The 13,820-nt window shown below is 46.7% G+C and overlaps 3 protein-coding genes across 4 annotated transcripts in view; 1 reads left to right on the top strand and 2 right to left on the bottom strand.

Annotated features, from left to right (window-relative positions):
* Window positions 1-323: 323 nt before the first annotated feature.
* Window positions 324-4,409, bottom strand: TMEM60 (transmembrane protein 60). Of its 2 annotated transcripts, none has more exons than XM_030478047.1 (2): window positions 4,280-4,409; window positions 324-988 (listed from the first exon to the last, which is right to left on the bottom strand). In XM_030478047.1, the coding sequence occupies exon 2, from the start codon at window positions 944-946 to the stop codon at window positions 542-544; it is 405 nt and encodes a 134-aa protein (XP_030333907.1). In that variant the 5' UTR covers window positions 947-988; window positions 4,280-4,409; the 3' UTR covers window positions 324-541. The 2 variants fall into 2 exon arrangements, with proteins under 2 accessions (XP_030333907.1, XP_030333908.1); XM_030478048.1 differs by lacking the exon at window positions 4,280-4,409 and adding an exon at window positions 4,146-4,209.
* Window positions 4,352-5,474, bottom strand: LOC115604797 (basic proline-rich protein-like). Its single transcript, XM_030478210.1, has 2 exons — window positions 4,953-5,474; window positions 4,352-4,447 (listed from the first exon to the last, which is right to left on the bottom strand). The coding sequence occupies exons 1-2, from the start codon at window positions 5,472-5,474 to the stop codon at window positions 4,352-4,354; spliced, it is 618 nt and encodes a 205-aa protein (XP_030334070.1).
* The window catches only part of PHTF2 (putative homeodomain transcription factor 2), a 68,528-nt gene continuing 59,497 nt past the window's right edge, over window positions 4,790-13,820 (top strand). Inside the window, exon 1 of the mRNA XM_030478046.1 lies at window positions 4,790-5,045. The gene's annotated coding sequence lies outside the window, so the exon portion shown is untranslated. The remainder of the gene's footprint in view (window positions 5,046-13,820) is intronic.

The raw sequence follows: 13,820 nt of genomic DNA, 5'->3' as shown, positions 1-13,820 counted from the left end.
GTCTTTTGGACTGGAAGTGGATTCTCACTGTCAAAAAGAAAATGCTGAGCCACTTTATTCCTTCTTTTGTTCTTATTCAGCAGCTATCAGCTGTTACTGATTCTTAAAGCAAATTTACCACCTTATGGAAACTATTAACTGGTTATTTCTCGAGTGACAACTTAAGTAGTAGAAAACTGAAGTCCTCTTTCCAAGGATTACCCAACGTGCCAAATACTCTGGGGTAGAACATCTGTGGTTCCTCTGAGAAGATCTACCTGCACATGAAGAGCCTGTATCTTACTTCATGTAACCAATAACAAGAATAATCATATCGGAACATCTTATGTTGATCAAATACTTTTATTTACAAGAGCATATGTGACAGTTTTACAATAAAAAAAATGGAACAAGTCTACTTTCAGTCTTCAGTCCAGTTTAAAGGCTCCAGCCTGACCCATTTCTTACTTGGCTTTCTAATTTGGAGATCGAGTTTGTGGCAAAACTGTAATGATCCAGTAACTTGGTACCAGCATCGGTGTTGAAACCCACACAGTACAGCTTAGTCTCTTCGTACATAGAAGATATTATATCCGAGTTCAACCATGCCCCCGATGAGCAGGGCCCACAGAGGGATGAACACATAGGCCAGTTTCATGGTGGTGAATCGCTGCAGCTTAGCGCAGAGGGCGAGGCAGAAGGCCAGTTTGAGCAGCATTGCGATGAGGTACCAGGCTTTTTTCTTGATGTTTTGGGAGCCGTTGCGAGGGTCGAAGCCAGACTTGCAGCGTCCGGCCATCTTCACAATGAGCATAACTAGAAGGATGGTATCAAATATCCAGACTGGAATAAAAATGAGGAACCAGTTCCATGGCGCCTTCTCATCCAGCTTTAGCACCAGCATGATCAGGAAGAGTAACGTAAAAAGCCATGTCAGTAGTACTCTTTGAGCCAGGGACATTCTCATTTAAACAGCTTTGAGAGGAAGTCTTTCGCTGTCAGCAACAACCTAACAAAACAGAAGAGGGAGGAGGCATCAAAAGATGGCACCACACAACCATCAGGCATATTCCTTACAGGAGTCTTAACGTTCTTGTTACTGTTTTTCCGCCCCTTCTAACCTCACCTACATTCTGCTTCCCAGCATTTCTTTCAGAGCACTCTGAAAGCGTTTCAGGGAAGCCCTCTGTTTTGGTCCTGTCCACCACTCAGGTTAAGTGCCCTAAGTCAGCTGTGTAAACTCCCTTCATCTGGTCTGTAAAACAAATAACGCTTTAATCCTAAACTAGCAGTCAACCTCATGTAAGGACTTTTGTATGCTGAGAATACGTGTAGGTCCATTTCCCTCCAGTACTGAAGCACTCGATATATATCAAGTTATCACTTGAAGATAAACCTAACAATTCTCTATAACAAAATCATTGCAGTGAAGCATAAACCAACTAAGAAGCCCAAGTAAGAAACCATCTGGAGCATCCCATACTCTGCAGAGCTGGAGTGACCCAGGCTGAAGCTGAGCCCATGAGCACTGCGACCACGTCCAGTCAAGCACCAATATTACAGTACCAACAGCTACGGATCATGTTTGCCTTCTGGCAGGTACCTGAAGCATGCGGACACTGGCTGACAGGAAAAATACAACAGCTTATTGGCTTGGCAGTATATGTACATTTCTAGGTAGGCATGATGGAAGAAAACCAAGATGGAAGAAATCTATTAGCACCTTTTCCTTTTCAACTGGGTTAGTTGTTTGTGAGAGTAGCGAGCTGAAGCGACTTTGTGCTCAGATAAGCATTGGAACCAGGAAAGAAGCAAAAGCTGCTGACTTAAGTGGTCAGGAGATGACCTGCTACATTAGAGCTGGGGCTGACAATTTTGTACACCACTAGAACCCTGCAGTTTAAATCTGTCTGCTGCTGATGATACACAGTTCAACAGGCCTACCTTTTACTTCAGTCTGGGTTTGAGATTTCAATGGATTTGATTTAGTGGGATTTCTCTTAAGGAAAAGATCCAGTTTAGACTAAAATAATCTAAACTGGAGTTACTGTCACTGGATGCCCTCCCTTGTGTTCGGGGCTGACACTGTGTGACCCAGAGCAGGCCAGGTTTAAAATAGGGGTTTGGCTGTTTCCATGCTGTGCAGATCACCCGAGGGGCTGGTGAAAGCTGGTTACTAGCTGGGTGGCACAGAGACACCCTCCTTAGGGAGGGGTGAAGCTTTGCACTGACACTCATGTGTCAGAGGTAACTGCCAAGGAGACAGAAAAGTGGAGGAGGTTTAGACAGCATTGCTCTGCTCCCGCCAGAGAAACACACCCGAACCAGCCGGCCCTGCAGAGGGTTGTGGAACAACTACCATGACTTGCCTGAAGCTTTGCCAGTATTGTGAAAACATTCCCAATATTCCCAAGTCTGCAGCTAACTGCAGTGATCTGCAACGGTTTCAACACTCCTTTCATGAGAGCATTTCTGAAAACTACTTGTAGAAATCAACGCTACAGAGAGCACAAGGAGAGTCTCTCGTTAGCAACCTGGAGAAAGCAGGAACCAAAGAAACAGGCAGGGAACTCAGGCCCAAAAGGAAAAATGGAATTCAACACTGTTAGACGTATCAGGTTATCAGGTACACAAAGAAGGTGCTATCAGCTATCCCCGCACGAAACAGAAAGCTACTGAAGATGTATTAGATGGGGTGGCTCAGTTTGAAGGTTGCCTACTTGTTGAAAAGATTTTTGGGTTTCCCAAATGTTCAGAACCACTTTTAGAACACACAGGCAGGAAACTTGTCATGGGATGTTCTGCTGCCTTTCTTGGACCTAATTAGGAGATGGAACTGAAAGACTGGGCAGCACTGCAAGGCTCCATTCAATTTTAGTGGCTTTTTTAGGATGAAAACCTCAAGAACATCCAAGTGTACTCTCGAGATCTTACAGCCCAAGTAAAGGAAGGTACCAAATTTTAAAGGCTGACAGCTGGGGATACATCTGACAGTGACAAAGGGCTCGAATACATGGAGCACTTCACCATCTCCTTAGGAAAGGAGATTATCAGCAGAGTCTCAGCTAGAGACCAGCTATCACAAGATGGTTAACACTGGGAAAGGGATGCAGATTTGGTACAAGCCAGAACTGTCTCTTCTGCTAAAACAATGAAGGAAATGTCAAAGGCAGAGCGTAAAAATAAACCCCCTCTCAACTCCTCACAGGGCTCAGGTAATTAGTAGGATGTGAAAGTTCTCAGTAATGAGGAGCACTATCTAAGCAGCGTTACTGACCTTGGCAGGGTGATCTACATAATGAGAATATGATGATAGCTAATCCTAGCCTGTTTAGAAGGGGAAAAGAATAAAGAGGGAAACTTACACATGACATTCAGCTCAGTACTAACGATAACACAGATCTAGGAATTTAAACCTTGAACGTTGACTAACGAAGTTCAGAAAAATCATATTATACTGAAACCAAATTAAAGAGGATTTTAGCTTAAATGCTAACCGATTCAGCAGGTACGAGTAATTTAACACTTACAAAGAAACATCCCAGTAGCCCCGGTTTAAAACTACATTTCAACTAGTTCGATGTGAACATAGGTCAGGTATTCAAAAGTTCTCCTCGCAGTTGGTGCATTCTCAGTTGAACTAAGTATTAGTGCGTGCAGATTTACAAGCGCACATACCCTCACACTACAACATCTCCGTAACCGCAGAGCTGTTTTACTCCTTTTAAGCGAAACAGAGACTCCGAGTGATGAATTTGGGTGAAAAAACAAACAACCCCAAAATACTCAGGCGCTATCCAGAGAAACAGAGGAAGAAAGGGGCAAACCAGCGGCGGGCGCCGGGCTAAGCGAAGCCAGCGGCCGCCGCTCAGCAGCCCCTCGCGGTGCTCCGAAGCCGGCACAGCCCGACCCCGCCTGGGCCGCCCGGTCGCTGTCCTCGGCCACCGCCGCGGGTACCGCGCATGGCTCCGCGCTCCCTGCCCCGGGCAGCGGCTCGGGGAGTCGGGCCGGCCCCGCGGCGCTGTGGCTCCAGCTGCTGCCGGCCGGGCCGGGCCCGGAGCCCCGCAGCCGGGTGGGGGCCGCCCGCCTCTCCCGCCCTGCCTCAGCCCCGCGGCTGACCCCGCTCTGCCCGGCCTCCTCCGCACCCGCGCTCCGGCCTTCCTCACCGGCCCGGCCGCCTTCCTCGGCTCCTCCCTCGGCCGAGCCGGCTCTCTCCCGAGCCCCCTCCCCGCCATGGCGCCGCAGGAGCAGGGGCGCGGTGCCGGAACCGAGCTGGAGCCCCCTCCCCGCCGGCACCTACCGCCGGGCCCGGGCCCGCCCTGCGCCGCCGCCGCCTCCTGCGCAGGGTCTCGGCGCATTCCCTCCCGCCCGGCTACGCGGGGCCACCGCAGGTGAGAGGCGGCCGGGCTGCCCCCGCCCGCTCCGCCGCAGCAACACGCCCGCCTCCCTCCCCCACCGCCCCGGCGCTCTGATTGGGAAGTGGGGATGCACGTCATACCGCGCTCCGCAGCCATTGGGTAGTGGCCATGTCGCTCACGTTAATCCCCGCCCCTCCCGCGGCTATTCGGTCGTGGCCCCCCCGCCCCCCGTCTCTTTGCCGCCGATTCGTGCAGGGTGCTGCCAGTCACACTGATCCCGCCTCCTGTCCATCAACCTCAGAGCCCCGCCTCCCTCTCTCTCTGATTGGACAGCGCCTCCGCCAGTCACTCCTTGGCCCCACCTTCTCAAGGCGGGCAGTTTCCTATTGGCTGTCGGCCTGCTCGGGGCCCCGCCCGCTGCTCGGTGGCGCGCACTCCCGCGGGTGGCGCGCTGTTGCTGCTGCTGCCGCCGAGCGGGTGCGCGCGTTCTCCTCCTCCTCCTCCTCCTCCTCCTCCTCCTCCTCCTCCTCCTCCTCCTCCTCCTCCTCCTCCTCCTTCCTCCGCCCCACTCCGCCTCCTCCCCCCGGGCCCCCCCCCCCCCCGCCCAGCTGTTGCCTCGCGCGCTCCCGCCGCCGCCGCCTCGCGCTCCGCTCGCCGCCGTTGTGTGCGGCGCGCGCTGGCCCGCTCCGCCGCGGCTCCGGGCGGCCGGTAAGGTCGGGACCCGGTGGGGGGGTGTCGGGAGGAGCGGGGCAGGGGCCGGGCGGACGCGGCGGGAGGCGGCCGGGGCGAGGCGGAGGTGCCGGTGCCGGTGCCCGCTCGGCGTGGCGGGGGGGGTGGGAGGTGACAGGGGGCGGCCGGCGGGGGCCGAACGCGCATCACGGTGGCGGAGGAGCGCGCTGTGCCGCGGCTCCCCTCGCCGCTCCGGCGGCGACAGCCGCTCCGCTGCCGGCCCGCCCGCCCGCCCGCCGCGCTGGGGCCTCCCGCCCCCCCGGGGCAGCCCGGCCGAGGGAAGGGCGGGAGGCCCGCGGCCTCCTTACGCCCCGGTGCCCTCCGGCGGGAGCTGGCGCGGGGTCGCCGCGGGGCCCTGCCCGCGCCCCGTGAGCCCTCGGTCACCGGCCCGCTGGTTGCCGGGTTCATTGTGGCGGTAGGCGTTCAGCTGTGCGGCCAGCGCTCGGGCTGCTGGCCCCAGCCGTGCGTGTCGGTGCTCCTGCCTCGGCGGGCTTGTGCTGCAGCACACCTTTTCCGTGTTAAATTGCTCTAATGCATCTTGAGCTGGTTCGATGCCTGTGTCAGGTGACAGAACGCTTCTTATCCTTTCCTTTAAAGGTCCTAAATTTCGGCATCTTCGCCTTTATCTTTGACCTCATCTCCTAATTCTGTTTTACACATCTTCTTTTGGTGCTTTCTTCCTTCGCCCTTATTGCATCTTTTTCCCCTTTCCACCCTGACTCTGTGACAACCTGTCTACAGCTTATGTGCTGTCCTTAGTTTTCAATTTGGGAATCTGAACGTTAGACTAGTTAAAATTTCTTCTGTCGTTTTCATTTCCCCAATGTTTTATTTGCTTTCCTTTCTGTGAGTAACAAAGGAGACAGCAGTGGGGAAAAATGGTTATGCAGTAGTTGAACTATCCAGATGTTTTCTTCTTCTGTTTTTCGTTTGTACTTCCCAAATCCGTGTGGCTCAGGTGTGTGGGATTCAGTGAGTTTTAGTCCATATTCTCAAGCTCTGCGCTTGGTGTTTCGTCTTTCACTGCTTTTACACGTTGTTGGTCACTTGAAAAGTCATGCTGCTGAGTCTTGTGTTTTGTTCCAAATTTGCCAGTGCCTTATCCATCTGTCATATAATTAACTGGAAAAAGCAATTAATTGGAAAACCTGACTTGTTGAAAGCACTGTAATTAACGTTCTGAAATTCTTTGTGATGAAACATGCCTACAGAAAATACAGCTGGTTTTACAGTTTTGACACAAGTTCTCTAATAGGAACGGGACTAAATACAGTGTGTCATCAGCAATTTGCCCACTTACATCTTCCTGCCAATGCTGTTAAACAGATGGTGGATTCTGCTTTATCAGGGAGAAGTCCATCACTTGAAATAACCTGTTAATCCCAGTAAGTGAATCCTAATATCTTTAGCTGCACTTAGAGCAGTCACGAAGTGGCAGAATGAGATATTTCTGTTCTATACATTAGCGCTTGGCATGAGGCATTTTGTTGTCCTGGGGTTAGAGGCTAAAAGTGTTCTGGGAATAAGTCTCTGGGTTATAAATAGCTGTATGCATTTGGCTATTTCTGGAGCTCTGAAGGTTTTTGTGATCTTCTTTGATTTGCCTCTTTATTTGTGACTCCCTGGAAAGGATAATCCTCTTCTCAGAAGCCTTATTTTTGTTCCAGCGAGGTGTTTATGAACCGATGTCTGCACGCACATCATTCTTCTTCATACAACTTCAAAGGTTGGACTTTTATGTATTTTCCCCAGAGTTCTACTTTACAGCATTTGCAAGCAGTTTTCATTTCTGAAGGCGAAGGTTGAGAGCAATGCTTGGAACTGGTGTGTTTGAGATCCTGATCCCTGTTTGAAGTGGAATGTTTGTGCAGTTGAATTTTCTGTTGCTATGTTTTGCTGCCAGTGTATGTTTTTCTTCTGGATATAAATACTATAAAGGATATAACACGAGCCTGAGTCATCTGAAAAAAGAATTTGGAAACCTAGTTAGTTTAATTCAATGCTTGTGGTAGAATTTTTTTTCCTCTTGTATTGTGTGGAATGTGACATGCAAATAAATTGTCAGTAATTGCTGGGAACTCCACGGAGCATTTCAAGTATTCTGGTAGTACTGGAGTTCTTCCAAAGCAGAGTTAGCTCAGCTTGTCTCAAAAAGTTGGTCCCAGCTGTACCCATAGCTGCTGAATACTGGTGTGAGTTCTGGGAGAACTCAAAATACTGTGGGATAGGCTTTGGAAACAGAGTGTTGATGATGTATTGTCAGGGAGGCATAGGTGCATTAAGAAGTTCTCCAGGTAACTTTGTTTGGGGCAGTGAACCAGGCAGTGTGGGCTGGAGAGGCTCTTGGTGTTGAACAATGCTGTTCCTGTCGCAGCTGGCAGGGGTCACTGGAAAGCAGGGACAATACTTCTTTCCCGGTTCTCCAAAGTTACATACGCTGTCTTCCCAGGCTGTTTCTGAATGTCATATCTTCTACTTGTTTATAGTAGAAATTTTGTGAAGAAGTAAAAACAGCTCTTCTTTCCCCTCCTTCTCTCAGGACCCTTGTGAGTGAGAGTGATGACAGTCACAGGGTGGGGTTATTTTGGCTGTGAGGAAGTTCTTCTCATAATAAACACCACACTCTACAGAACATCATCACCCAACAGTTTATGTGAATTTTTAGCCAGGCTTACTAAGGGCACGAAGCTCCTACAGTTACTTTTTTTGTCTGTCTGCCCCTGTTTGAGTAACTTCTCTAGTCAGTCAGATGGCAAAACCAAGTTTAATGACAACGGAAAGATGTCGAGTACCTACACAGTGACAAAGTTTTATAAAACTTGACAGGTAGTGACCCAAGATAATATTCTCACCTGAAGAAAGGCAGTTACATCCGTGTCCCTTATTTAGCCAGGAAGAGAGCAACCGCTGGCCAGTGTGAGCTGAGCTCTAAGCCATGTTATGGTGTGTGCTGCTACGGGCCCAGACAAACAACTGGGGCTGTTGGTGAGACAGGTCGGGGGCAGGAAAATAATGTTGGGTGAGGTGGAGGAGGACAACAGGGAGCCACGGCCCACTGGTAGGAGCAGACAGGCTTAATTGCTTCTGCCCACGGAACAAGGTAGGCCTGTTCTTTCTGTAATGTTTTTATGTTTTAGGAAGGAAACACAACTCTTTTAGGATACCTCTGGCAGAGGTACTGCTCCTTCTGACTGTTCAAGGACAGCCGAGCACTACTTACTCTTCAGGTATGTAGTGGTGTGAAAAAGAAAAGACTTCGAAAGCTCTAGATCCCGTGTTTTCTCTGCTGAGTGCACTGTGCTGTTATTCATAAAGGTCCTTCTTGCTGGGTCCAGAGGCAATGGTTAACCACTTGAAGAAATTGTATTCAAATTTGTAAGGAGAACACAAAGAACTTAATAAATTGCCTATAGGGAAAAAAAAGTGAGTAGTAATTAGGGCTGTAATGTGTTACTGTGTAATGGTTGGGTATGCTCTGCATGTAATCATAGAATAATCTAGGTTGAAAGGGGTCATTGGAAGTCATCTGTGTGGTTCAATTCCGTCTCAAAGTTAGAACAAACATGTAGACATGTGTAGTTATTTTGTCAAGAAATTTGGAAATGCAGCTTATGTTTGTGATTTATTTTTCTTTACTTGAGGGGAGGATATGAGGGAGTTCATGGAGCTCTTCCCTTGTTTCTTAATTTACATGTGTAAAAGGGATTTTTTCCAAATTCCCTTCTGCTGGGAATACTCTTTAAGTGAGACGTGTAGTGTTCGATATTCAATTCTTTGTTCATTTGAGGTGGTCTTGGTAGATGTACTCCAGAGAGACTAGATGGCTTCCTGGAATGAGTCCAAGCGCTGGATGGAAATCCTATTTGCAAATACATTAGTGGTTCTTGTTCTTCAAAAAAATAAAATACAACTGGGAAGCGTGAGAAGAAGTTAAAGCAATATAGCATCAAACACCGAGCCAGGCAAGCCTTGCGTTTGGAAGTTGGCCAGCGCCAGATGCTTTTGGGGGTTAGGTGGTTGGCAGATGCCAGCCTGGCAGCTAAATGCTCTTCGTGTTCAGCTGTCTAAGGGACAGATTGTTCTATGCTTGCTGTGTTGCTCATACTCTTTCCTTGGTGTTAGCTACTGGCCATTGTGGGGTCGGGTTAGGTATTTCTGTGCTCACGTACAGCTCCGTGATCCCTTTGGGTGTTTTCTTGCACCTTGGTCATGAAGCTTGAGATTCCCTCAGCTGTGTGTTTATTTTGTTTTTCTTTGTATTGTTTGTGTTTAAATGGCTGCTTTCTTTTTGAATCCCAGTAAAACCTTGGCTTCAGTGACTTCCTGTGGTACAGAGTTTAACAGTCTAATTATGTGTTGTAATATAACATTTCTCTGTTAAAAGTTTGGCTTTGCTATTCTCTAAGCTGTATAAATGAATGAAGTTCCCTGGATTATTGGAAGCTGTTGTTTTCTTGACTATATTTTCTGTATATTTCTTAAAGTGTCATTTAATTTATCATTCCTTATTTTTCTGTTCAATACTTGCCTGTCTCAACAGGAGAGTATTTCAAGTGATTGATAATTCATAGCCCTTCTCAGAACACCTACACCTCCCCAGTACTTGAATATTCTGCTTCAAATAAAATACATGCATTTCAGGTCAGATTGCACAACTGATCCACAGAGCTGTACCGCAGTGTTTTCCTTGTCATTCCTCTTTTATTCAGGTGTCTCTGTGCTCTTCTGACTGTAGTATATTGAATGGAAGAGCTCACCAAGCAGCCAGATTTCCTTTCTGGATTTGAGATATCTGGTTTTAAAGCTTTTAAGGTTCAACCTCCCCCTGCCCCCCCAATATCATTGGCATTATTGATACCAAATTCTGTTTATGTTGCCTATTCATTGTTAAAGTGGATCCAATTTATTGTTAAAATTGGTCCGTATTCTTAAGCTTTGCTAGTGTAAGATTGTCACCTGGAAATGTTATTACCTTGGGTTTTCTTCTCTGACTTGTAAAAAGTAAGTATCATGAGCTCTGCTGGACCTATTTACAGAAGTTTGGAATAGCAGGGCAGGGCTCCGTTCACTCCCTGTAAGGACCTAATTTAGGCAGTACTTCATAAAAACTCTAGGCTATTGGTTTAAATATGGGGAGGAGGAGAGGGGAAACAGTCTTAATTAGTCCAGATGAAATCTATTAATGGTATGTCAGAAGGCAGGCAGACATCCAGAGAGTTCAAGCTGGCTTTGGTCAGCGCTGCCTCACTACTGGCAGTGGCATTTGTGGTCGCCTTATTCTGTGGTTAACAGGTCTGTGGAGCTAATTCAGGTGGCAACTGCTCATTTGCTTAGGAATGGCAGTCAGTTCCATGAAGCTGTCTCCTATGCAATGGGTGCCAGTAAAAAGAGAGATGGAAGCTGGTGACAGAGGAGTGGGGACTGTGTTAATACTGGTTTGGAGTGGTTTAAACAGTTGTGAGGCCTCACTAGGCCACTCTGACCTTCTCCATTGGCTCTGTGTGCAGATGCTCCTTAAGCATCTGTAGTGAGTGGTTTCTTCTTCTGGAATTTCCCTCTTAAGAGCTCCAGAAACCAGCCGGAATGTGAGGCATCTCTGTTTCTTTGTAAGCTAATGTTATATTTCAATGCCTGATGAAGCAGTGTTCGATGAGTGTCTGTTTTCATCTTTCTCATAAAAGCCTAATGGTCAGCATACTTGGAAAGTTGTGATTTCTGGGTACTCTCATCCTGAGTGGCTTTAGTGTCAAACCTCCAGAAAGAGCTAGCCACCAGCACATGTGCATACTGCATGAGGTCCCAAATGCCTGCCTCTTGTCACTACAGGGTGGTCAGGTATGTGACAGCTGGTGGAACATAAAGAAGGCAGGCTAGGAAGATTTAGTCTGAGTTTAGTTTTGGGATTAGGACACTTCTGTGTGAAGGAGAAGGGGGATCTGTGTGCGCTTTGCTTTGGGCAGACACTGAATGGAGGAGCTAGTAGGCTAGGGAGTGTGATCCAAGGAGCTTCTAGGCACCTGGGCAGGCAATAAATAGACTGTTTTATTCAGACTGGATGCTATTAATCTTTATTATCCGGTTAGCCTACTGCAATGAAGAACATTGACCTCACATTTTGTTCAATTTTCTGGCTGGTTTTTGGTCTGTGGCAGCGTTTGCTTTTCACGAACAGCAGTCTATTTAGAAGTCTGACATCTTTCCAAAGGCTCTTTGAAAGTCCGCATATGTTTTATCAGTTGCTCTTGTTTATCAGTTAGTTTGACATGTTCAGAAATACTGATATACCGAGACATGATCTTCTTTTGCAGAAACTGCTGATTAGACCCTGTCAGGTCTAGTCGTGCAGGTATAATGGTGTTCTATTTTTAATGATTGGTTTGAGGATCTTGCCAGATACACATGTAAGGCTTGTTACTCTGCAACTCCTTGTTTGGATCACTCCAGGGACTTTGTGAAAAATACAGGCTCAGCATTTGCTACTCTGCTGTTACAGATACATGGCTGTTATAAGAGACTGCAGCTTTTTCTGACAGCTCAGCCACTTCATGCCTCAGCTGCTCCAGAAACTTGCTGGATAACTATTTGCAGAAAATGATGCAAACTTGGTCATTTAGGAGTGGTTTTCAACTTCCTGACTCTACTCATCGAGAAGCCACAGCTCTGCAGTGTATTGCCTGGTGACAGATAAACACATCTTCCTAAACACCAAGCCAGTATTTTGAGTGAGCAAGATTTATTGTTGCAGGAAATTACTGTTGTATTTAGAATCACGAAGAGGAGAAAAGGAACGTAGCATTTTGTTTTCAAGGTGGTCACTATATTTGGTGGGGGTTTTTTTGAGTGTTTGTTAAGAGAATATAAATAAAAAAGACAGGACTTGGAGAAATTCTGTTTCTTAATAAAGCTGTTACAGTTCTAAGAGCAGATGTACACATTCAGGATTTCTCACTGTAAGATTGTAAATATGTTTAATGGGATATGTATGTATGGGTGTAGTTTTCAGTGCAAAAAATGGGAATTAAAACGAGCAGAACTTGAGACCAACCATATATTATGTTTTATTTAATTTTTTTAAAGATGCAGCGTTTTCAGAGATGTCTTGGCTTGTAGATCCAGCGTGCCAGCAGCAATTACTGCATTTGGATTGATGGGGACTTTGAAACAAACATCTCTTATAGAAGAGGCAAAATTAACTTGATTATAGTCCCCTTTAAGGGCTAGATTCTTTTCCATTTCATTAAACAGTAGAATATGTTTAAATATTAGGAGCTTTTTGCTAATTAAGAAACACTGCAGCAGGCCCAGGAGTAAATGATGAGAAACATAGAGTCCTGGACTCCTCAGTACAGAGTCTTTCCCCCCCCCTATTTTTACAAGTATCTATTAAATCGTGTCACGTCACTTCAAACGGAGCCATGAACAGAAACCCGTTATGCAACAAAATTAGGAAATTTGCACAGTCCTTAAGGCTGAGGGCACGGATTCCAGAAATGGCTACAGCAGTCCCAAACAACTGCACGAAGTGTTCTTTTCCCAGAACCTGAAATAAACCTGAGAAATCCTGATACTTGGCATTTTGCTACTATTTCAGACCGTTGTGTAATTCACTGGCAAAACAAGTATTCCTGGGAGACAGTTACTTTTTGTGGTACTTCCTTGCTAGTTTGTCCTTCAGATCTTGGTGTTTTTGGTGTGGAGATGAAGATGGTTAATGGAGCCTACTTCCCATCTGAATTTGCAAACTGATTCTCGCTGCATGCTCAGTGCTGCAGCTGCAACTGAGAGCTTCCTGCTTGGGATGGTAAGTGATAAAGGGCAGGAGCTTATAAGGAAGAATAAATATGCAGTGGCAGAAGCAGTATCAGATACAGTAGTCTGTGGGCAAAACAGAGATGCCTGAGAAAGCATCTGTTTTTCAGTAATTGATGTCTTACTGGAGGCACAGGCAGGTATGGACATGCTGCCATATGTCTCTATGTGTCATGATATATCACGTTTGGTATGGCTGTGTTCATGAAGAACAAGGCATGATATGCAGCAGCCAGCAAGGGGCTGATTCATATTTTATTGTTGCTGTTGTTGGCCTGATAAACTCCTCAAACAAACAACAGAACTCCCCAAAAGAGGTATTAAGGGAAGTTAAATGGTGGGTTTTTTCACCAGCTGTTTGGGGATGATGGTGAGGTTTGGGTATTTTGGGGTTTTTTTTGAGATCGAGTGAAGAACAAAGTTAGAAAATGTGTTCTCTTCCCTAAGCAGCGTCTTAGGAATGCTGACATCCCAATTTAGTGGAGTTGTTGGTGTTCTTTGGGGATAGCAAGTATGTTAATTCCTTTTTATTTACAAACTATCATGCTGTTCCTTTGGGAAAGCAAGTATGTTAATTCCTTCTTATTTACAAACTATCATGACCTTGGATTGCAAGGCAACGACTTGGGGGGCCTTGGCTGGCATGACTGCAAGAGAACTGCTCATGCTGGCTGCTGGATATGGTCCTTAGGTTTGCAGTGTCTGATTTCTTTACGTTCTTTTATTTTTTCCTTCCCTTTTGCTGCTTTAGCTTTCCTTAAGGCTAGCTGAAAGGAACATGATAAAACTTCCACTGGAAGGCGTGAACCTGGGAGTGACAAGTTTCTCATTTGCTTGTATACAATTTGCAATTCTGAAATGCTGTTTTGAGAACAGCCATGCATAGATAAAGTACTTAAACAGAACACTGAATGCGTTATATAGTATTCGATGTACCCTTTAAAA

Source organism: Strigops habroptila, chromosome 3 (assembly GCF_004027225.2).
Source record: "Strigops habroptila isolate Jane chromosome 3, bStrHab1.2.pri, whole genome shotgun sequence".
Lineage (NCBI taxonomy): Eukaryota > Metazoa > Chordata > Aves > Psittaciformes > Psittacidae > Strigops > Strigops habroptila.
This window is presented reverse-complemented; position numbering and strand designations above follow the sequence as displayed.

Bases quoted from the DNA above. Each gene is read 5' to 3' on its own strand.
- TMEM60 (XM_030478047.1), bottom strand. From the start codon at position 946: ATGAGAATGTCCCTGGCTCAAAGAGTACTACTGACATGGCTTTTTACG.
- LOC115604797 (XM_030478210.1), bottom strand. From the start codon at position 5,474: ATGAACCCGGCAACCAGCGGGCCGGTGACCGAGGGCTCACGGGGCGCG. The intron at 4,448-4,952 runs GCAACAGCTGGG...CTTCCCAATCAG, and splicing joins CGGCGGCGGGAGCGCGCGAG to AGCGCCGGGGCGGTGGGGGA.